The 24013-nt window shown below is 54.9% G+C and overlaps 1 protein-coding gene across 1 annotated transcript; it reads right to left on the bottom strand.

The window, feature by feature from the left end:
* Positions 1–206: 206 nt before the first annotated feature.
* Positions 207–18841, bottom strand: LOC127391680 (bMERB domain-containing protein 1-like). The gene is made up of 7 exons (XM_051634711.1): positions 18762–18841; positions 12266–12386; positions 9493–9566; positions 5844–5958; positions 5663–5736; positions 4996–5144; positions 207–2527 (listed from the first exon to the last, which is right to left on the bottom strand). The coding sequence occupies exons 1-6, from the start codon at positions 18829–18831 to the stop codon at positions 5026–5028; spliced, it is 573 nt and encodes a 190-aa protein (XP_051490671.1). The 5' UTR covers positions 18832–18841; the 3' UTR covers positions 207–2527; positions 4996–5025.
* Positions 18842–24013: the final 5172 nt, after the last annotated feature.

Genomic DNA, 24013 nt, shown 5'->3' with positions numbered 1-24013 from the left:
CTGGAGCCCGAGATGGAAGGGCTGGACATGTTGCTGCAGCAGCAGGAGCTGCTCTGGGGTACCTGAAACACCTGGGAACTCCAGAGCCCAGCCTGGCTTTTTAGGATCCTGCTTCTGCTCCACTTCAGCCACCCTGCTGTGACACAGCCTGAGACATCCCCCCACGAAGGCCCCAGGCAGGGGAAGGTCTACAAACCAAGCTTCCAACTGACATTTATTTGTCGGGGTTGAAGACAATGCACATGAAACGGCGTCGCTCCCGTGTGCTGGGCACCTTCATCAGCTCAAATCCAGGCCAAACAGCACCGTGTGGCCAGGAGAGCAGCCTGCCTTCTTCTCCATGACCAGCCACCCAAACACAGCCAGCAAACACAGAACAAGCCAGGCCAGGACCTTGCCCACCTCCCCCTGCCTCCCTGCCTGCCCAAGCACTGCTCAGCAGCTCCAGTCTGGGTCCTGGGGCCTTGTGGGGTGGAGGTTGGGATGAACATGGGGGGCAAGGTTTGGGCTGGGGACTCTTTGTGTCTTCGGGTCCAACCAACCAAAGGGGCTTAGTGACTCACCCTTCCCAGGAAGACCCTGGGGAAGGTGAGGACAGTGAGGGGGGCCTTAGGTCAGTGTGGATCAAAGCAAACACCAGTATTGCCCCACGTGCCTGGCTGCAGAGTGACCGAGCCAAGCAGCCATGGGACAGTTTCTGGAAGAGCAGGGAGTGAGTGACCCAGTCCATCCCATCAGCTCCAGGTGGGTGCTACCAATGATGGCCTGTCACCCCTGCTTGGACAACAGCCCCAGCTGGGTCCTGCACCTCCCTCCATCACACCAGGCTGAGCTCTCTGTCACTTGATTTGTCCCTGTGATCTACAGGGTCCTCCCTCCAGCCCACGCTGAAGCTTCTCCCAGGCAAGGAGAGCACCAGGAGCTGGTGCGTGGTGGTTGCAGGATGCTGTAGGGCACCAACAGTGACCAGCACAAAGTAAGCAGGCTTCAGACTGAGACCCCTGAAGTCAACTCAGAGGTGACACGAACCAAAGAGGGGTTGTTTGCCAAGGATGAGCAGGTGCCACATCAGCCCATTCGGGTCTTGCACCCTGGTGTGTGTGCAGAGGGACTGGTTTAGTTTGTGGACTTTCCTGGCTGCTGGTAAGGTCCACATGAGGAGGAGATTGCTAGGGAGGGACCAGCGAGTGGAAACCCCCTTGCAAAGGTTCCCACATGCTGGGTTTCCTGGCAGTGCTGATAAAGAAATGCAGGAGGAACGTGGACCTGCCTATGGTGCTGCACGAGGAAGGATCTCACCTGCTTTGTGTTTTATAAGGATGAAAGTGCTCTCAGGTGCAATGGAAAGGGCCACAGGGGTTGTGAACATCTCACAACCCTACACCAAGCTGCAGCAGGACTGAGCTGGAGGGATCAGCATTCTGACCAGAGAGCAGCCAGAGCTCTTGGGCAGCCACACAAATGGGAGGCCCCCCCAGGACACCCAGTGAAGCCAGAGCAGCCTCCAGGGCAGAAGGGCAGGCAGGACAGGAGATGTGAGGGGCCTTCACACCCTGTGAGGAGAGTCCCTGTCCTGTCACCACGGGCACTGGCAGCTCTGGCTGTGCCACCTCTACACGGGTGGCTGCTCAGAAGGGACAGGAGCAGAGGCACTGGGTGACCTCAGGGTGCCAGGGGTCTTTTGCACAGGACTTGATGTCCAGCTCATGGTGCCAAGCCCAGAGGCACTGGCTGGGGCCCTGGAGGGCAGGACTGAATGCCCTCTTGGCAGTGACAATGTTTCTCACCTGCTGTCTCCATCTTCTCCTGCCATTTTCCAGGCTCTGGTTTGGTTTTCCTTTCCTTCTTCTGAATTTTTATCCTTTTCCCTTTTGCTCTAATTTCCTCCTTTTCCTTGGATGCAAAAATTGAATCCAGTGACAGCGGGGTGGGAAAAGCAACCCATCTGTTCAACATACTAGGTCTGTGCTCAGGTGAGAACTTCACAAGAACTAGCCCTTCATTCAGCCAGCTCTGGGGACTGCCCTTCACACCCTGCTCAGCCACACCCCAAGCCATGGAGCACCTTGCCACAAAACTGATGAAAACACAACAAAACCCAGATTGGAGACATTCCCCACCAAGAGTCCGCAGGAATCATCCCACAGAGACTCAAAAGGTGGTACAAGGCTAAGGATGAAACATCACCTGTGGCCACAGCATGTCTTGGATGTTGGAGCACTATGGTCTCCAAACATTAGTTCCCAGTCCTTCTACAACTCTGTCCAGGTGAAGGACTGAACTGGTCCTCCTTGTCATGGACTCACTTGCTGCTGCACACACCTCTTCCCTCAGGTGGAATTTGGTGTTTGTTGATGTCATGGAGGAGACAACCATTGATGTAGCACCAAGGACACGTGACATTATTCAAGCTTGCACCAGCCTGCTTGGGAAGTCCCTGTGGTGGTGGTGCTGCAGTGGGAAGCATCAACAATGATGGGAAGTTGAAACTCTCAGAGAGAGCAGATTGTGGACTCTGGCTGGAGACCTGGGGAGGAAAGGCAAGAGATAGGAAACCATGAGTTGCAACCACGGGGTCCCCTTGCTGTTCCTCTCTCCCATGGCAAGAGAGCCAACCCTGCTTTATCAAGCACCTAGTGCCAGTGAGACTCACTCCTGGGTGTGGGCCCTGCCAGTGGAAGCCTCCAGCAATATTGAAGCTGAGATGTATCCTCACACAGAGACTACAACCCACTGGACCTCCATTCCTATCGCCATCCTCTCACACCTGTCATACACGCTCTCAGTCATGACCTAGCACCAGCTTTGGCCAAGCTCATCACCTCCTGGGTGAAGCCTAGTGTCCTGGTTTGAGCCAGGATTAAGCCAATTTTTCTTTTCACTGATTTTTTTTTCCTTCAGTGAGCTTTCTTTTAACTAGCAACTGTGTGTTCTGCTAGGCTGATAAGACAGTGGAATGTTTTTCTAACTACTGAGGTTTCAAGGTGACACCTTCACTCCGCCGGCTCAGACACTATGGGGAGATCTCTGACCCCCCCGTGGGAGGCTGTTAGACAGACAGCAAAATTGGCCAAAGATATTCCATTCCATATATCTACGTAAGCTCAAAGGAAGGACAGAGATCTTAGAAGACAGCTTCCTGCTTCTTCTCGCCCTCTCTTCCGTCCATGGCCGGCGTCCAGGGAGGACTCTGCTCATCCATCACCGCCGACCCTTAGGCTCGAGCTCTCCTGACCCTCATCACTCTCAGCTTTCTCCAGCAGCAGCTCCGGGATTCCTCAGGACTCTTCCCAGCTCAGGAGATGCTGTGGGAGTTGCTGGGGGTGGGGGGAGGCGAGAGGCTTTTGCCCATATCTGAATATACCTGTATATAATTGTATATATTTTCTTGTATTATTCATGAGTGTTTTAATTCAAGCTGTGTAGTTTAGTTTTCAATCCAGCCAAGTCTCTCTCTTTTTCTCTCTCTCTCCTTCCCTACCTGGGGGGGGGGGGGGGGAAGGGGATCGAGAGCATTGTTGTCGGACCTGAGTCAAACGGTGACAACCCCACAAACCAGGACACCCAGGCACGGAGGAAGGTGGGAGCTCAGTGGTTTCAGCCCCTGCCAGCTGCCCGGGGAGGTGTGGGCTCAGAGCTGTGGGGCTCCAGGGCAGAACGTCACTTCAACTGCATTAAAGAAAAGCTGGGGAGGGACTTTTGACAGGGGCAGGGAGTGAGAGGACAAGGGGGAAGGGATTAAAACTGGAAGAGGGAGATTTAGGTTGGACAGGAGAAAGAAATTCTTCACCATCAGGGTGGGGAGACCCTGGCCCAGGCTGCCCAGGGAAGCTGTGGCTGCCCCATCCCTGGCAGTGTTGAAGGGCAGGTTGGATGGGGCTTGGAGCAGCCTGGGCTGGTGGGAGGTGTCCCTGCCCGTGCAGGGGGTTAGAATGAGATGATCTTTCAGGTCCCTTCCAACCCAACCCATTCTAGGCTTCTGTGATAAAGCACAACCTTATGGACATAACCTCACCCCAGCTGTGACTGCCCCTGCCCGTGTCCTCACCACACCCTGCGAGGAGTGAGCAGAGCTCACCAGCCATCACCAGTTCAGGCTCTGCTCCATCCCACACCCAACTGCTCAGGCCTTGCTTGATGTGTCCACACCCCCAGCCACCAGTGTGGGCAGCATCCATGGAGCTCAAACCAGGCAGGGCTGGGCTGGTGGGCATCCAACCACCCACCTCTGAGAGCCTGGTCACTTCAGCCTCCCCCTGGGGCAAGGTGGGCAAGTCCACACCAGACTGCACCGGCAGGAACCTCTCTATGGGTCTTGTTCTCCCCAAGACTGCCAGAGTGACAATGCTGAGGAAGTGTTTATGTCCTGAGCCACTGGCAGATGGATGGGGACTGTCTGGTTGTCCCTGGGCAGCCAAAGGACAGTCCTGGACAGCTGACCCAGCCTGGCCTTCTGGGGAACTGCTTAAAAACCAACCCCTTGGGGTTGGGCAGCAGGTGCCAGTGATTTCTCTGCAACCTGCTGAAAAGGAGCAGGTGGGAGAAGGCAGGTGAGGACCCTCAAGGCCAGAAAGGCCTGATGGCTTCTTTGGTTTTCAGAGACCATATAAGGAGAAGACAAGGCCATGAGCACCAGGTGTGCACAGCAGTGGAAGATTTGACCATCAACCCCCAGGAGCTGATGGGTGCTGGGGCTGTGCTGCCCCAGGTCCCTGGCCCTGCTCCCCTCTGCCAACCACCTCTTACCCTTCCACCCAGCTCCCTCCTTGTCCCCCTCCCAGCCACAGCCCCTGTTGTTTCCCCTCCAGCCCCTCTCTCAGGGCTCAGTGGGGCTCCAGCACCTTGGCAGCCCCTCCAGGGCAGGGCTGCAGCCTGGTGGTCCCTCGCACCACCCCCTGCAGCACCAGGAGATGTGCCCACCCCAGATGTTGATGCTCACCCACCCCACGCAGGCACTTGGCCATTTCAGCCCAGCTTCCCAGACGTGTGCCCTACCATGGTCATGTCCCGTGCAGAGGAGCTGGCCTACATGATGGAGCAGGTGAAGCCACAGCACTCCTTCAGCAGGGTGAGGCCTGTTTTGGTCATGTATGGTGCAGAGGTTTGCTGCCCCCTGGAAGTCATTTTCTTCTCTTTGACAGGAGCTATGGAAAGAGGAATCATGTCTGCCTGGTGATGAGGCCACCAGCCCAACCTCTTCTTCTTAGAGCTCTTTTCAGGGCTAAGATGCTAAGACTCAGAGCCACAGCTGGGCATGAGCTCCTGCACCCACCATCACCATGTGTGCTTTGTGGGTGTCCCACAGGGAGGACACAGGGACCCTGGGCTGGAAATGTCTCCCACCACACCAGGAAGGTGTTCCTCCAGCAATGACAGAGGCACAGGGAAGAGAGGACTGGATGGATACCACAACCTGTGACCTTAGATACTGGTGGGATGAAATGTAAGGAGCTGGTTGCAAAGGGTCAGAAGAACACCAGCCACAACAGGACACCTACCCATCCCCAGCTGCCACTTCCCCACACCCTCCTCCAGCAGCAGGCAGCCTCCAGGTAAGCAAGCCCCATGCAGAGCAACGAAATCTGGGGGACAAGGCACTGAGGAAAGGGGAGAAACTACCAGGGAGGTTCAATGCAAGGAGCAAAACTCATCAGCCACCTACTTGCTTTCTGGAGGTAGCTTTTGGAGAGCTTACTTTGCAGGAACTCGGCCATTTCCTTGTCTTCTTCCCTTTCCCTGTGATAAAGACATTGGTTACCACTCAGGAAAGAAGCAGCAAGGCCTCCAGGAGGACCTGGCAAGGCATGACACCGATCAGAGGACTGCACTGTCCTCACTGCTACCTGAGCCTCTCAAACTCCACATCGTCCACCAGGAAATCCCGCGTTTCCACCAGCTTGTGTATCTGCTGCACCAGCTCCTCCTCCCTCTGCTTCACCTCCTGGGACTTCTCGTTCTCTGCAGCACAGGGAACACATCTAACACACCAGCAGGGGCCACCCCACCCATGCCAAGGCCAAGCTTGCTCTGCTTCTGCTGGACCCAAGAGCAGAGCTGGGGTAGAAGCCAACCCAAAGCAGAAGGCACCTGGATGCAGACACAGGTTGCTAAATGAGCAACAACCTCGTCCCAAACCACCCTGGCTGGCAGGAGATAGGTCTGGTGTCACCAAACTTTGAATTTGGAGCTTCTCCCCCATTTTTTTAGTGGGGCTGAGCACTGCAAGATGCCACTGTGAGCCCTGCAGAGCAGAGAAAGGGCCCCTCAGCACGGCGATATCTCTGGTGACCATGGGTGCCCTGAGCCCTTCACCCTGCCCTGCTGAAGAGGCTGAGTGTTGGGTCTGTGAGCTCAGCAAGGTCAGACCTTCAGCCAGAATGTGAAAACCCACCTTTCCCACACCAGCACACCCAGCCAGCCTCAACTTGGCCCTAAGCTGGCCAGGGGTCCAGAGACCTCTGAGCCAGGTCTTCCGTGTGGCTGAGAAACCAGCTGGGGATTGAGCTGCCTGGGGAACTCCCACCACCAATGCCCAGACGCCTCGGGAACACCTCACACCACTGCTTATCCCACACCTGCAGAGACATGGAAACCAGCGTGATGGTTCTGTAGCCTTATTCCCTTGCTGAACATGGGCCCTGTGATCTCACCCTCTACACCTGACCTTTCAAACCTCTGTCAGCCCCCTTCCCACCCCAGAGACAGGGATGACCACAAGTGTCTGCCAGGCTGCTGTGAACGTGGCACCCTTGGGTGTCACTTGAAGCCCCAGACTGCCCTACCCCGAGCAGGGTGGGACCCATTTGTGCCACATCTCTTTGGGCAGTGGGTTAGTGAGGGCCTGGAAAACCCTCATATCCCTGGGAAAAGAGAGATGTTGGTAAATAATGGTTAAGTGGGATGTGTGGAGATGACAGAGACAGGGCTAAGGAGTGTTAAATAGAAATGGAGAGCTACCTTAGGTGGAAAATCTGGCTGCCTGTGCTGCAGCTGTTTACTGTGTCTGAATTCAGCAGCCAGCTCCAAAATCAATCCAGCACAGGATGGATCAATCTCCAGTTTTCCTTCAGCTAAATAAAAACGCAGGGAAATTCACAGCGTGGAGCAAACCCCACCAGCTGGGTCTCAGCAGTTCCCTCAACTCTGCATCGATTTGTAGTTTGAAGTCTGATCTGCAGTGACTGGAGCTGCTGCTGCAGGGGTTGGAGTAGGAGGATCTTCTCATAATCACGATTATCCCTCTTTACTGAAAGAGGGGTTCAGGCCCTGGAACAGGCTGCCCAGGGAAGTGGTGGAGGCACCAACCCTGGAGGTGTTCAGAAAGCATGTGGACGTGGCACTTTAGGACATGGTTTAGTGGCCGTGGTGATGTTGGGTTGACAGTTGGACTTGATGGCCTTAGAGGCTTTTTGCAACCTGAATGATTCTATCATTCCTTGTTAGAAACAACCCCAGCAAAGGTTTTTCCTACAGTTGTGGTCTTGTGCAGTGAGCTTGAGCTTCCTGGTTGAGAAAGATGATCTGGGCTGAGGTCTGGGCTGCAGCTGCTGGTCTTCTACCATGAAGAGTTAATGCAAAGTCACCTGGCCACGGGCACTGTCCCAGTGCAGCAGCTCCCACCTGCCTGCTGGGAACAGGAGCACTTCACCATGTCATTTAGGTGCTGAGCAGATGGGAAACATCAGGCTGCACACAAACCCACCAGCCCTCTGGAGTTACTGACCAACCTGCATTCCTGAGCTGGAGCACATCAGAGTTCACATACCTGCTGTATAAACACCTTCCTGTGTACAAACACTGCAGCTTCTATTCCAGCTGAAGTCACAGGCTCTTATGACCATAAATTTTAAAAAAATCTCATTCATCTCTCTTATTGTTCATTTATCTGGGCTGAGTTAGCACTGGTGTGTTTGGATCTTCAGCTGAGCTGAAGCCCAGTGCCCATTTTTATGAATGATCTGCTGGAAGAGCCTCACAGACCAGTGATTTGCAAGGCTTTTCCAGCACAGTCCGGTTTGAACCAAGTTAGAAGGAAAACAAAAAGAGCATCCCTGGTACAAGCAGCATCCCTGCTCTCAGCTGAACCTGGGAATGCTGAAAAGGCTGGGAAGGAAAGGCCAAAGCCAAGGAAGGAAAGTCACGTTTCTCCAGCTTCTGGAAAGGCCAAGTTTGTCTCTGGTCCTGAGCCATCATTTTGGTCATGTCTTGTTTTATGAACTAGAAGGTGTTTGAATGAAAAGCCCAGGTGAGATTTGGGCCTGTGCTTTGCAAGCAGCTCCTGGTTTTGTGGCAGAATTTCCCCCTGCCCTGCCTGCCCCCCTCCCAGATGCAGCCAGGTTGAATTAAAGTGCCCCAGAGCTGCAGGGTGGGCTCTTGCTGTGGGCTGGAGGGTCACAAGCACACACAGCACAGTGACACGGTGGCATTAGACAGGGTCAAGGCTTCTTGCCACTCTTGGCTTTGAGATAACCTTGGGTACAGAGCAGATGAGCTGAGCTGCTGCTCTGGGAAACAGCTGGAGCCTGGTCCTCACCCAGGCCCTGCCCCTGCTGCGTGCTCACTGGTGTCAGCAAGGGCAGCATCTTCAGAGAGACACTGGGAGTCACAGAGTCACTGACTGGGTTGGGTGGGAAGGGACCTTCAAGATCATCCAGTCCCAGCCCCCTGCATGGGCAGGGACACCTCCCACCAGCCCAGGTTGCTCCAAGGCCCATCCAACCTGCCCTTCAACACTGCCAGGTTGGCCTTTCCTGGGCTGTGAAGAGATGAGGGTGGCTCTGGCTGTGACAGGGACATGGAAGGTCATAGGCCTTGATAGGGGAGTGACAAAAGCAGCAAAAAACTCCCAGCTGAAGTTTTCACACACATTGCTCTGGACTGTTTGCCTCTTTTCATTACCTTGAATGATTAATTCACCTAAACCAGGGACCCTGTGTCATGCCATCCCCCCAGAACCCACCCTACTCTGGCTGCAACTAAGAATCCTTCCCTGGCAGCTGCTGCCATCTGCCCCACCACCAGCACAGTCCAGACAGGGCCACAGCCACTGCTTTTCACATGCCTGAGGAGGGACAAAGGGTCCCTCCATGATGTGATCTGACAGTGTCCCCTGCTTGTCCTCTCAGCCCATCTGGGGATCCTCCTTGGTGTACACAGCAGGTTGGCATTCACTGCCACCACACTCAGCTCCTGCCCTCCTCCCATACCAGACCAAAGCTCTTCCTCAAAGAACTCATGTTTGTTTCTCCTCCTCTGTTTCCAGGCCTGGACAAGGACTCCCTGGCAGTACTGCAAGCAGAAAAGCTCCCCAGAAAGGTCTCAGGTCAGACCCAAGGAGCCACGTTTCTTGACGCTCAGGCACTGCCTGCAGCAGCAGCATTTCTGGGAGCATCTCAGGGTGAGATCCATTCAAGAGCTTCTTGGATTTCATGGAAATCCTTCTGCTGATTGCAGCTGCAGGGTGCAGCTCTCTGAAGCTTTACAGAGCCTTACCTGGAAGGGCTATGAGTTTTTGAAGCTCCTTTTTCAGCCGGCTGATTTCTTTGCAAAGCTGAATGTCATCCATCCTGCAGAGACACAAACGGAACCACTGAGGGACAGACTGGGAGAGGAAAGGTTCAAAACCTCAGAACAACATCCCCCACAACACCGGAAGGCACTTGGAGCATGGATTTCCCTTCCTGCCCACGGGAAACTGCAGTTCACTTCATCTCAGAGCTTTTTGTTGGAGCTACACGGGTTGTGTCACTGGTTGTTGGCAAAGCAAAAGCTTCATTGCTCTAGTGACAGGGAAGCCTTATTAAAACCTGGCACAGCCACCATGCAACAGCACCTGTGTGTCATCTGCTCCCCCAAAATAATCCCCAAGCAGCAAAATCCAACAACAACTGGAAGCTGCTGCTGCATTAAAGGACCTGACATTTTATACTGACTTTCTGCAGAAATAAACATGAAGGTAGAACAATGAAACACAACAGAGGGTGCAAACTTTGCAGGTGTCTGCTGAGAAACAAGGTCACTTCAACAGAAGAAGAGCCTGCTGAAGCCACGGGCAATGAAATAATCTCTGGCTCAAACCATAAAGCAGCATCAAGATCCCAGTCAGGGTGGGCTCAACTCAATGTCAACAGCAGCTGCTGATGGAGCAGACGGGGGAAACTGCCCCTGCTGGAGGCAGTTTGATGGTGTTTTGGAAGCACCACGGACACTCAGCACCTCCATGGGGGCAGCAGCTCAAGTGCTGCTTGCTGCTCACGAGGGCTGGCAGAGAAGGCTTCACCCAATCTATTGACTGATTGGTTTTGAAATACTGCATTATGTGCCCTCACTAGAGCTCTGATGGACCAGACCAGGCAACGATGGTGTCTGGCCATGAGGAGCATCAGTGCTTCAGTTTGAAGAGCATTATGCCCTCACCCGTGGTGAGGGAACCCCAGGAGCTTTGTCCACCTGGGGTGGGATGGGCAGCATTTGCCCCCATTAAGCATCATGGTCACTGACCAGTTTCATGAAGAAGCTGGTGAGCACCAACACCACAGGACATGGTGCTCAACCTGTCTGGACCAAGAGGACCAGCATATCCTAATGCTGACTATGAGGAATCAGCCCACATATTTTTTCATCTAGACAGAGGCACCACACCTCCTCCTTAGCCCCAGCACCCCAGCATCTTACCATGAGCTTCCCAAGATTGCCCAAGCCTTTGATGCAGAAGGACTCCTTGGATGCTTTAGAGGGCACATGGAGCATCATTCGACCCAGACAAGCACAGCTGAGATTTCCAGCAAGCTCCATGGCTGTGAGTGGTGAGAAGCCCTAACTCACAGTCTGTATCTACAGATAATACAGGACTGACTCATGAGCTGGTGCCACCTTGAACAGACGTGCCTTTGGTTCCCTTTGAAGCCTGAGCTACTAAAAGCCCTCTCTGCATCTTCAACAATCCTGCTGGTGCTCCCCTGAGTCATGCCATCCCCCCCTTCTGGGATGAGTCATGTTTGCTGGAGCTACATGAAGATGTAACTTTGTCAGGTGAGCCAAGGCCACCAGAAATACTAATAAAGGAAGGGAAAATAAACAGGCTGACAAAGAGGGACTTGGTGAGGTATTGCTGTGTCATGGAATCCTAGAATGGGTTGGGTTGGAAGGGACCTTAAAGATCACCCAGTTCCACCCCCCTGCATGGGCAGGGACACCTCCCACCAGCCCAGGCTGCTCCAAGCCCCATCCAGCCTGCCCTTCAACACTGCCAGGGATGGGGCAGCCACAGCTTCCCTGGGCAACCTGGGACAGTGTCTCAGCATCCTTGCAATAAAGAATTTCTTCCAAATGTCTCACCTAAATCTCCCCTTCTCCAGTTTTAATCCATTGTCCCTTGTCCTCACACTACAAACTCTTACCAAAAGCCCCTCCCCAGCTTTCCTGGAGCCCCTTCAGGCACTGGAAGGTGCTCTAAGGTCTCCCTGGAGCCTTCCTCTTCTCCAGGCTGAGCACCCCAACTCTCTCAGCCTGTCTGAGAGCAGAGCTGCTCCAGCCCTTGGATCACCTTCACAGGAGGAGATAATCTCGAGCGGAGAAGAAGACTTCCTCTTGGCTCTGTCTGATTTCACATGGACTCTGGAGAAAACCCTTCCCTCCTGATCTGGCTGCAAAGGCTGTGCCAGGAGCAGAGAGCAGGATTCAGTGTGGAGACAGGAATCATCCAGCACTGGTGCTGGTCTGGCTGGTGTGTCCTGATGTCTCTGTCAGCCCGGGGATGGGGGAGGAAAGGAGGAACTGGGAGATGTGGAATACTTCAGCATGGGAAGAGGAAACCATGGCTGTGTATGTGGCTGTTCAACAGCCACAGATCTGTGGGGCAAAGCAACATCTCCAGAGAGCAGCAATGAGCCACCAAAGCTCAGCTCCCTTCCCAATCCAGCCCAGGAGCCACACACTGAGGAAGAGCAGGGACCCGCTGGGAAGACACGGTGCTTGTGGTTGAACAGGGAAACATTTCTTGTAGTTAAACCCGTGTCATAAACTCTGTTTGCACTGAAATAGGCTGGCTCAGATCATCAGAGCATCCATGGCAGCTTTGCCACGGGGACCTGTTCAAGCCCCTTCCATGAGCAAGGTCAGAGCGGTGGGACAGGTTGTGTTTCCAGGTGGAAAACAAGGTGGGAAGCAGCCTCAGCTCTGCCCATCCCTGAGGATGACTCGTGTTTGATCACGCAGATGGAAAATGCTGGGGTGACCCTGGGAAGGGAGGAGGGCAGGTACTCACATGTACCGCAGCTCCGACTCCCTCCTCACCAGGATCTCCCTGATCCGCTCGATTTTGAAGAGCTCCCCTTCGATGTCATCAATGGTGGTGGTTGAGTCAGCCATGGAAACAACCTCATCCTCTGCAAAGGAAACGGGACCAGTTGAATGGGTGCTGAGGACAGCAGGGACCACAGAGCTGTCCTGGTGTCCCCTGCAAGCAGCAGACCAGCATGAGCTCCAGGAGGTCTCACAGCACCTTCCAGTACCTGAGGAGGGCCTAGAGAAACCTGGGGGGCAGGGACGTTTTACAAGGGCAGGGAGTGACAGGATGAGGGGGACTAAAACTGGAAAAGAGGAGATTCAGGTTAGACGTTAGGAGGAAATTTTTCACCATGAGGGTGGTGAGACCCTGGCCCAGGCTGCCCAGGGAAGCTGTGGCTGCCCCATCCCTGGCAGTGTTGAAGGGCAGGTTGGATGGGGCTTGGAGCAGCCTGGGCTGGTGGGAGGTGTCCATGGCAGAGAGGTGCATCTAGATGATCCTTAAGGTCCCTTCCAACTCAAACCAATCTGGGATTCTGAGATAACCACTAAGCACCTGCACAGTTTTAAACTCAATCCCAGACTTCTTGCTACTTGGAGGAGCCCAAGGGGCGTGTGGAAAGTCACCAACATGCCCAAGAGCACTGAGCTGCTGCAGAGGGCTTTTTGCCTTTTTTTCTGCTTTTTTGAGGCTGGGCACAGGAACAGGGCTGCTCATTGCAGTGTGGAAGCAGCTCAGCTTGCAGAGCAGAGCTCCAAGCAATGTGCATGAAGGGTCTGCAGGGAAGAGGACCTTGGAGGCCAGCAGGACACACACTGGAGCTCACAGCTCTCAGAGCCTTGGAAGCAGGATGATTTCACCTGCTGGTGCTGGCTTTGCTGCACACTCTGCTCACACCACTGCTGTGCAGAGCTCTGCACTGCTGAGAAAGCCCCAGATTCCCAGGGGTCTCCCATTCTGCTGAAAAGCAGGAGGCCAAGGCAGCTAAAAACTGCTGGAGGGAAGGACAGGAAAGTCTCTTTCTTTTTCCAGACCCACATAACCAGGCAACTCCAGCACATGGACAGACATACCAAGAGACATGAACCTATTCTCCAGTATGTGCTGGGCCCATAGAGCACAGAGAGGCCTCCTAAGGAGGTGCAGGTGAAGTTCCCACAGCTGGTCCCCTTCCATCACAGGCTGGATGAAGATCCCCCCATCATTCCCAGCTCACTGCAGGAAAAAGCCCCCAGGGTACTCAGCAGGCCAGCTTGGCTTCCTGAGCCTCTGGAGTGCTGAGCATCACCTCTGTAACCCACCTGGGGAAACTGAGGCAGCGAAAGGGGATGTCACTTGCTCAAGGTAAAATGCAGGAAAAAGGGGCTGTGGTTTGTATCTCAGAGGAGCCCAGAGGATGCCCAGGGATGGGCAGGATGAGAACCCAGCAACCTCCACCCATTGCTCTGACCCCCAGCTCTCCCTTCCCCTGCACTGATTTCCACACAGATGTCCCTTGGTGTCCCTTGGTGTCAGGCTGATTTCCATGAGGGTGCTGTGCTGATTCACACAGTGCCTGCACATCCCATGGCAGCTCCCAGCCCATTCTCTGGGAATAGCTGAGGTTTTGCTCCCAGGCCAGCTCCCACCCCCCAGCCTGGTCTGGCTCTCAGAGACACATCACTGAGCTTGTTACCAGTGACCTGCAGCAGCACATTTATCCCACATGGGCTGACCTGGCTCTGCTGTGATGCACACACAGCCTGGGGAGAGGGGGCTCAGCAGCTCCAAGGCCAGGCTAGGAGAAGACACTGAATCACCAACATCAGGGCCAAGCTCTGCTTCCTTTGAATCTTCACAGGGCTCATCTCCCCTCCCAGATTTTGCCTCCCTGCAGCCCTAGGATTTTCCCTACGCAGGGAGAAGGGAAAGCACATCCAGGGAGCACCAACTCCAGGAGCAGGATTTTCCAGACAGCTGAGGTCTTGGGAACTGGAGATGTCAGTTAGAGAGTGTGGGGTGGGGATCCCCAGCAGGAGCCAGGCCAGTGCTCAGGGTTACAGGGCAGGAAGAGACCAGCATTAAGGCACAAAGCAAAACACTCTGCACTCACTGGTCCTCTACCCAGCATGTAAAACTGCTGGAGAAATCATTCCCAGAGTAAGGCATGTTTTCAAGACTGCTGGCAAAGAAGGCTTATCAGTGGAAATACCAGTGGCCTGGGCTAGTGTCACTGGTTTAGAGAACAGTTTTGGCTGTTTTTGGCTCATGAGGACTACTTGGAGATTACCTCCCTATTTCCCCAGCCACCAAAGCCACTACTAATTACTAATTCAGCTAATTACAGCAGGCTGACTCCTCCACCCATGCCCAGTCTCTGCCATCAGGATGCTCTCAGGAGCCAGTGCAGGACAGGCTGAGGAATCCATGCTTTGCACAAAATGTGGGGTTTGGTGTGTTGTCCTCCACCAGTTCTACTGCCAATTTGCACAGAAACCCTCCCTCAACCTTGTTTCCATGGGCCTGAAGGGGGTTGCTAGGGGACCGGCCTGTGGTTGCTACAGGGCCAGGATGCGGTTGCTAAGGGACCAAAGTGCAGTTGCTAAGGGACCAGGATGCTGAGGTCCCTTGTCCTGAGCATCCTGTTGCTCTGCTACCCCAGAGCTCCTTTTGCCTGGGATATTTTCCTGCAGCCATGCCCAGTGCCACCGAGCTGGGGCCATGCCAGGAACAGGCACACAGGTAACAGCACAGTGTGGTTGCAGGCAGGCACCTCCCAGGGCTTGGTTGTCCTTCAGGACAGCTTGAGACCTGTCAGGAAAAAGCCTCGTTGCTCCAAGTGTCATTTCTGTGACCAGGCTAAAATGACAAGGCCGATTATTCCACAGATGCTCCAATAAACAAAGACAGGAGCTCACTGCAGCCCTCATTAGCCAAGGACTAATCTAATCACTCCTAGGAGCACAGGTGGGGGGTCTGAGGAAAGGGGGACTGTCACTCCTGGCCTGGGTGGGTGGGTGACTAACCCAGAATATCTGGGATCACTGGTGGCAGAAGTATCTGGCTGAGGTTACCAGACAGCTGTTTCCTAGTGGGGTTATTGTGGACCCTGCATTTTGCATATTGCAGGACCCTGCACTTGGTCTTGTTGGATTTCATGCCATCTGCCTCAGCCCATGGACCCAGCCTGCCCAGGTCCCTCTGCAGCTTCTTCCCACCCTCCAGCAGATCAACACACACCCCCAACTTGATGTCATCTGTGAACTTACTAAGGGTGGACTCAACCCCCACATCCAGGTTATCCATAAAGATGTTGAATAGGACTGGACCCAGCACTGATCCCTGGGGACACCACTTGTCACTGGACACCAGCAGTGTTAGTCCTGGACAAGAAGCTTTAAGAGGACAGTTATGTGTCTGGAGCTGCTTAATTTGGGGTAGTCCCAGATGAGTGCTCCTGCAACACGAAGCCCATGGACCCTGGGAGGAAGCAGCTGGACAGGGGGACACAGAGCTATGTCTCTGCACCAAAACCACCCACTAAACCACCCAAGAAACAGTGAAGCCCTACAGGTGACAAATATGCACCTGACAGGATGAGCTTCCTGATGGAGACTCCTTCCACCTGCCAGTTCACAATCCACCTGCCTACCCAGCCCAGGACCACAGATCATCATGCCAAGACCTGAACAACTGAGTGAAGGCAGGGGCAGGATAACATGATGGATGATGAGAGGCAGGTCAAAGCATCGTTCAGACACTGGAACAGGGATCAGAGAAGCTGTGGGATCTCCATCTTTAGTCCAAGATACCTCCTGGACACGGCAACCTGATATAAGTCCTAAGTCTGCTCTGAGCAGGGGGTACTCAGTATCTCCAGAGGTCCCTCCTGATCCAAATTCCTCTGCACTTGCATGTAATGAGATCAGTCTGTAATGACTGAGTGGGATGTGTATGGATCTTCCCTGCTAGCTTTCTCCAGGCAGCTACGGGGTGATGCTGAGTTCCCAAACCCCGGCAGCTACAGGCATGGGCCAGATCACAACTTCCCTGAGGTGGTGGTGAAACCAAAGGGCACCATGCACCTGTGAACCTGTGTGATGGCAGTGACACCACACAGCAGTTACAAATGGCAAGGGCAGACACTTGGAGCTCAAGAGGAATTAAACCCCAGCACATCCTGCAAGCAGGGAGCTGGGCAAAAGATCTCCCCACAGATGGTTTTGCTGAAGCTGAGAATGGGGTTTTTTACACCCTCCCTAAGTGCCTGGCACCAGCAGGGCCCTAAGGCAGGGATGTAAATGTTATCAAAGCTGTGCTCAAGCTCACAGTCCCAAGTGTCCCTTTGGGGATGGAGAGGAATGATGCCCACGTAAAGCCCAGGGGTCCCTGTGCCCCCACAGCCACACACACAACAGCAGAGAAACCAACCCCAGTCAGACCTCTGATTGGCACCATTTCAACCCAGCAAACAAAGGAAGAGGAGAAAGCTTTGATTTAAATCTGGAGATGCTCTAAACATCACACATGGCCCAGGGGAAACAAGTATTGTTAACGAGAAGTATAATAGCCAGAGACTTGCACTCCATATGGCTTTGGTGAAAACATTTAGACAGCCAGCAGCAGCCTGGGATGAGTCACAGCAGCAGGGCTGAGTTTCAAGCGATTTACTTAACGATTAAAGTTGAGAGATTGATTGACAGCCCCAGGGGAGGGGGTCAGAGCTCTTTACTTGGGCTCCAAACCAAAGGGCCCTTAACCCAGCCACGTGCACTCCTCTGTCACGGAAAGCAGCACGGGCAGGGGGCACCCAGCCCACCCACACTAGCCCTTGCTCCACAAGCTGGATAAGGAGAGGGAGGGTAACCCAGGTCTGGGGCAGACTTGTCAGAGGGGGTGAGGTCCCCCCCAGCCACACTGCCTGGCAGGAGGGGCACAAGCCTCCAGGACTCCCAGCGTGTGGCCGAGCACGCCGGTCCTAGGGGACAGCACCATGCTGGGATCACAGCCACCAGCAGCCTGCAAACCCCAGCCCCGTCCCCCGGCCACTGCCCCCTCCAGCACGGCGGGGAGAGACGCGCAGCCTCGGCCAGTTGCAGCCAGCAGGGACCTCTCCGGCTGCCTTTGTGCAGCCCCTGGCTTGAAAGGCGGTTTGTTTAGGCTTATGTGGGGGGGAGAGAAGATGGACCGTTCCCCACCGCCAGCCGTTAAAAAAAGCCTCGAGTTGACAGGTGGGGAGCCCTGGGCTGACTTGGGGGGCTTCGCCGGGGGTGCAGCCCCTCTGCGTGCAGACTCCCTGGGCCACCTCCTGCGGGTGCTCAGCGCTTCCCAGGGCTGGCCGGAGGTTTCCTGGGCCGGCAGCAACCGGCAGAGCAGCGTTCCAGCAACAGACACCGACCACTGCCATGTTCTCACCCATCCTGAGGGTCTGCCTGGCGCTGTGAGATGACAGAACTGAACCAGCCAACATTGCAGCCACTACAACCCTGCTCGCGGGGTGAGGGGAGTGCCCGAGCCATGACCAGCACCTCATCCCTGGGCCACCCTGATGTCACCCAGCTGCCGGGACCAGAGGTGCTGGAAGTGCTCAGACCCCCATCAAGGGCAGGATCTCCACACAGACACTCTTCCCAGGCAGGGGGGGAGGACACGCATTGCTGTGTTGGAGGGCACAAAGAAGAAAGACTAAAACTTCGGGCAGCTCACCAGGGAGCTGAGCAGCTTCACGGGCAGCACCCCCACACAGCAGTACCGAGCAGGATGCTTTTGCTCCGTCCCTCCTTCCCTGCCTTTCCAGCTGCCTGTCCCTATCCCTCACAAGGAGCAGAAAGGGATGGGGAAGGGGAGAGGTCATGGCAGAGGAGCTGCAGGAGCCTCCCCAGGATGCTGCCCACAGCCCAGCACTGGGTCTCTTCCTTCCACCCCACGGCTGGGGACTCTGCCCCGGACAATTCCCCTGGTTGCTGTGCAGTCCACCCCCACTGCCCACCCTGTTTCCTACGGGGGGAACTGGTCGGAGAGGCGAAAAGGCAGGGGAGGACAAGGTGCCTCCCCGCTCTCCGGTCCCAGCCGTGCCCACAGCACCAGCGGCTCCGTGTCCCCCCGAGAGCAGCGGCGGGCGCATCCCTCCTGCCGCCGCTCCCTCCCCTCCAGCCAGCCATCCCTCCACCTTCCTCCCCTCCAGCCAGCCCTCCTCCCATCCAGTCCCTTCCCTGTCTTTCCTCCATTCACCCCTTCCCGTCCCCCACCCAGCCCTTCCCTCCCATCCATCCCCATTTCCCTCCATCCCTCCTGCCCCGCTCCCCACGCCCGGGGGGGGGGCTCGGGCGGTACCGGTACAGGCACGGGGAGCACCCGGGGGGGCTCGGTTCGGCGGGTGAAGCCGCCGGTTCCCCGCCAGCTCCCGGCGCTGGGGGTACACGGGGAGTCCCGGGATTGGGGCGGGGGGGGTAAGTTTGGCCGCAGCCCCTGCCCGAGCCGCTCCCGCCGGGCTCACCTGGCCCCGCGGGCGGCCAGCGGGTGGACTCGAGCGATCCGTAGCGGAGCGGGGTCCGGCTGCCCTCCATGCCGCGGCTCCGACACGGCTCCCCCCGCCCCCCGCCCGCCCCCGCCGGCCCCGCCCCGCCGGCTCCCGCAGCCCCCCCGGGCCCCCCCCCCCCCCCCCCGCCACCCCCTGACCCTCCGCTCCCTTCCAGAATCACCGGATCCCCCCGGGACCCCCCGCTCTGCCCAGATACCCGCTTGCCCTCGACCCTCTCTTCCCCCGGGACCCCCCTGCAGCCTCACCCGGGTTATCGCCCCGGGGCTGGGGAACCGGCAGAACATCCCCCCTTTAGCCCAGACCAGCTGCTTTGCCCCCACCAGGTGCTCTTGCACCCCCCTTTCCCCCCCCCCCCCCCTCGGAAACCGCAGCAATAAAAGCATCAATAACAGAATCGGCCCCCCCTGCCCGGCGGGTGAGGGGTGGGCGCGTCCCGGGGGCACCGGGCACTGCAGGTGACCTTGCAGAGACCCTGCAGGGCAAGAGCAGCGTGGTCAGCAGGTCAAGGGAGGGGATCCTCCCCCTCTGCTCGGCTCTGCTGAGACCCCCCTGCAGGGCTGGGTCCAGTTCTGGGGTTCCCCAGCACAGGAAGGACATGGAGCTGTTGGAGAGTCCAGAGGAGGCCACCAAGATGATCCCAGGGCTGGAGCAGCTCTGCCCTGGAGCCAGGCTGGGAGAGTTGGGGTGTTCAGCCTGGAGAAGAGAAGGCTCCAGGGAGACCTGAGAGCAGCTTCCAGTGCCTGAAGGGGCTCCAGGAAAGCTGGGGAGGGACTTGGGACAAGGGCAGGAGAGGGGCAATGGTTTTAAGTTGAAAGAGGATTTATATAGGATATTTGGAAGAAATTCTTGGCTGTGAGAGTGGTGAGACCCTGGCCCAGGTTGCCCAGGGAAGCTGTGGCTGCCCCATCCCTGGCAGTGTTGAAGGGCAGGTTGGATGGGGCTTGGAGCAACCTGGGCTGGTGGGAGGTGTCCCTGCCCATGCAGGGGGGTGGATCTGGATGATCTTTAAGGTTCCTTCCAACACAAACCAGTCTGAGATTCCATGATGCTATGTCATGGGGCATGCTGTGGGGTGAGACATGGCACTGAACAGTCCCCCCCCCTTGTCCAGGAGTTAAGCAAAGGCAGCTGTACTTTCCAGCCATTTTTTCTGCATGGAAAAACACAACAGCAAGTGCTCTAAAAACATTCAAAGGTACGGGTTGGTCTGAAATTCACAGGTTGGTTGGTAGCACCTTGGCAGCACCCACAGCAAAGGGGATCTTGGCTGCCACTCTCCTCCCTCTGGCCAGGCTGTCCTGCAGGACACAGTAACAACCAGTCCCACCATCTGGCTGGCAGGGACATTGCTAGAAGCTGATGGTCAATGCAATAAGATAAGCTGTTGGTGAGGAAAACAGAGGCACAGCAGCACAAGAGATGGTCAGGATCACTTTTGATCTGGGCCAGTGTTTTAAACCAGGACATGTGCAAGGGAGATGGTGCTTCATTCACCGAGGGTAACTGTGGCACAAAAACAAATGAGGAGACAAAAATGAAGAGTCTGTGAATAAAAAAACTTAAAAGGGGAAAAAAAAAAAAAAAAAAAAAAAGGACACGGGAGCTGCTGCTCTGGGTTAGAAATGCAGAAGCAGCACCTGAGATGGTGAGCTGAGAGCAGCCACAGCAGCTCCTCACTCCAGAAACCCTCTGAGAAGGCAAAAGCAGCTCTTGGGCAGGAGCAATCCAAGCTGTAACCCACACTAGAGCTGAAACGAGGTTTCTTGAAAAATACCAAGTTTCACTATTCCAGTGAACTGCTCAGGAGTGCCCTGAGTTTTACAAGGCAGCTGCACTGTAGTTTTAATTCCCAGGTAGACAGGCAAAACCTGGCTGGAGGGCACAACCTCTTCAGGACTTTGTGACATGATGTTTTTTTAGCGTGGAAGGTAACAGCAGCCACCAACTGGCTGCTCCTCAGCTCATTAAATGATGAGCACCTCCCATCACTATAACTATGAACTCGGGTCTGAAGTGACTCACCTTGCTTTGATTGCAGAGAAAACGTGTAAATATTTTAATCAGTTCCTCAGTCAAACACTCCACAGAGTTACTTACACCCTGAGTAGCCAGACCTGCTGTGGGCTGCAACATAAATTCAACATATTTTCTATGCTCATTTCGTTCTTAATAAACTCATGGGACGAAAATCAAGCAGCCTAGAGTCATGCACAGAGTTATGATCAAATCAACACAGGCTCTGCTGCACTGGGTGTCTCCGTGGTGTGCAGAGGTGAAGGCAAATCCAGTGCACCACAAGTCAGTGTGTCCTGTGCAAATGGCCTCACAGGCCAAGTCTGTGCTTCTTCCTTCACCCAGGTATGGATGACCATGAGCCAGCAACGTGCCCTTGTGGCTAAGAAGGCCAATGGATCCTGGGGTGGGTTAGAAAGGGGGTGGTTAGTAGGTCAAGGGAGGTTCTCCTGCCCCTCTATTCTGCCCTGGTGAGGCTGCATCTGGAGTATTGTGTCCAGTTCTGGGCCCCTCAGTTCAGGAAGGACAGGGAACTGCTGGAAAGAGTCCAGCGCAGAGCCACAGAGATGATTAAGGGAGTGGAACATCTCCCTGATGAGGAAAGGCTGAGGGAGCTGGGTCTCTGGAGCTTGGAGAAGAGGAGACTGAGGGGAGACCTCATCAGTGTTTACAAATACATAAAGGGTGAGTGTCAGGAGGACAGAGCCAGGCTTTGTTCAGTGATGTCCAGTGATAGGACAAGGAGTAATGGATACAAATTGGAGCATAGGAGGTTTAAGGTGAATATCAGAAAAAAAATTTTTACTGTGAGAGTGACAGAGCCCTGGGACAGGCTGCCCAGAGAGGCTGTGGAGTCTCCTTCTCTGCAGACATTCCAACCCCCCTGGACACGTTCCTGTGTGATGTGCTCTGGGTGACCCTGCTCTGGCAGGGGGGTTGGACTAGATGATCTTTCGAGGTCCCTTCCAACCCCTGGGATTCTATGATTCTATGATTCTATGCCCTCCCTCCTCCAACACACAGCTGAGAAGCTTTAATGGGTCATGAGGTGACTTTCACATGGGCCTACATCAGGAGAGTCACTAGCAGCAAGGCTTTCAGGGCACTAGCAGGATATTTCTTAGAAGCACTAATATCTCCCTTTATTCAGTCACTTCTGTAGAAATTAGCACCTGCATAAAGAAAGTACACAAACATTTTAAGCTTATAAACAGAACATCATCCAGGACCAAGCAACAGTAACACAATCTAGCAGGCACTCCAAAAGGTGCTGACAAGCACAAAGAGAATTAAAATGCAGCTTGGAGAACATTAGGATGGACACAGTCATTGGCAGCTCTTTAGAGAAACAACCTGAGCAGGCAACAGCAAACACCTGATACTGCTGAGGCACATTCAACAGCTTCTGAGTCTTCAAAAAGGCTTCCAAGGTTATGCTCAAACGGCCCTTCACTGCCAACTCAATTAGGCTCATCTTGATGATAGAAGGAAGCCAAGTATTTTAATTTGTCACTTGTTGAGAAAGGATTAAGGGACTGGAACATGTATGTGATGAGGGAAGGTGTGCTGGGTTGGCTTGGTGTTTTTTTGGTAGCTGGGAAGGGCCCCAGGGGGCTCCTGTGAGAAGCTGAGAAGCTGCCCCTGCTCCAGAACTAGCCACAGAGCCATTAGAGGGACAATAGATGAACCTCTGCCATGAACATATGGAAGGACAGAGAGAAGAGCTGGGCAGAGCGAGCAGGAGAAGGAGCCGGGCTGGAGAGGCAGAGGGTGCTGGTGGGTGAGGAAGGAGGGGAAGGAGGGGCCCAAGCAGAAGTTTCCCTGCAGCCCATGGGGAGATGGCAGCTGTGCCCCTGCATCCATGGAGGAACGTGGTGGAACATCCCCTGAAGGGTCCCAGGAGGGCTGAGCTTGGCCAGTGGACTTGGATTTTGTGGCCAGTGGATTTGCTGCCAGAGGACTCTGTGCAGGTTTGGAAGCCCCTGGGCCAGGGGAGTTGGCAGTTCCTGAAGCAGCTCCTGACTCTTGTCAGCTTGATCCAGACCTGGTGGGAAGGACCCTCTGCCAGGGCAGGGACCCCGTGGGGAAGCAGGGCAGGATTGTGAGGAATCCTCTCCCTGAGGAGGAAGGGGCGGCAGGAACCACCAGCCTGTGCAGGGACTCAAACCCCATCCCCATCCCCCTGTGCCTGGGGGGAAGGAGGGAGAGAAATGGGGAACAAAGGGGTTTGGGGGGAAGAAGGGAGGGCTGGGGTGAGGTGTGTGAGCCCTGCTCTGCTGTCTGTGTCCTGTGGGCACTGGAGCAATCTGAGATTAAACTATCATTTTTTTCCCCAAGTTGAGTCTGTTTTGCCAATGAATGTCATGGGTGAAGAACCCTCTTTGTTCTTTGTCTCGACCCAGGAGCTTCTAGTTGGGTTTGTCCTCCCCATCCCAGGGTGTGTGAGGGGGGAGCTGTGTGAGCAGCCCCAGGGCTGGTTCCTTGTTGTCCTGTTGGGCCCAAACCAGGACACCATGCCAGTGGTGTAGGTTTGGGCTGGGACAGGGCTGAAGTGCTGGCTTCCTCCAAGCTTCTTCCAAAGCCTGCTGGTCCTACTGACCACAGGAGCTGCTTGTTGATAGAGCAGAAACAGTTCATAAACTCGTATTAATGAACTGGTGCAGGTGGGAGAAAGGGAATTCACAGGATCTTTTTTTTCAGCCCTTGAAATTGTAGGCAGCTAATGCAGATCACAGAGCTTCCACAGTGCAGGGATGGTCAGGAGCTGCCTAATATATTTAAGAAGTCTATATGGGACCCACACTGTAAAGGCTCAGAATTTTGGTATCGTGTTGCAATCAGAAGTCACCTCCAAGTGGTAATGTGTTGTCTGTACTTTAAAGATGGACAAAACAAGAAACACTTTCACTAGCAGCACCTAAGCATGCCTTAGAGGCATTACAACCTCTCACAGAAGACAGTTGAAGAACTCTTGCTTTTAAGTTTCAGAACGTGCAAAACCATAGAATCATAGAATCTTAAGGGTTGGAAGGGACCTGGAAAGATCACCCAGCCCAACCCCCCTGCCAGAGCAGGGTCACCCAGAGCACATCACACAGGAACGTGTCCAGGGGGGTTTGAATGTCTCCAGAGAAGGAGACTCCACAACCTCTCTGGGCAGCCTGTCCCAGGGCTCTGTCACTCTCAGTAAAAAA

Source organism: Apus apus, chromosome 17, assembly GCF_020740795.1.
Source record: "Apus apus isolate bApuApu2 chromosome 17, bApuApu2.pri.cur, whole genome shotgun sequence".
NCBI lineage: Eukaryota > Metazoa > Chordata > Aves > Apodiformes > Apodidae > Apus > Apus apus.
This window is presented reverse-complemented; position numbering and strand designations above follow the sequence as displayed.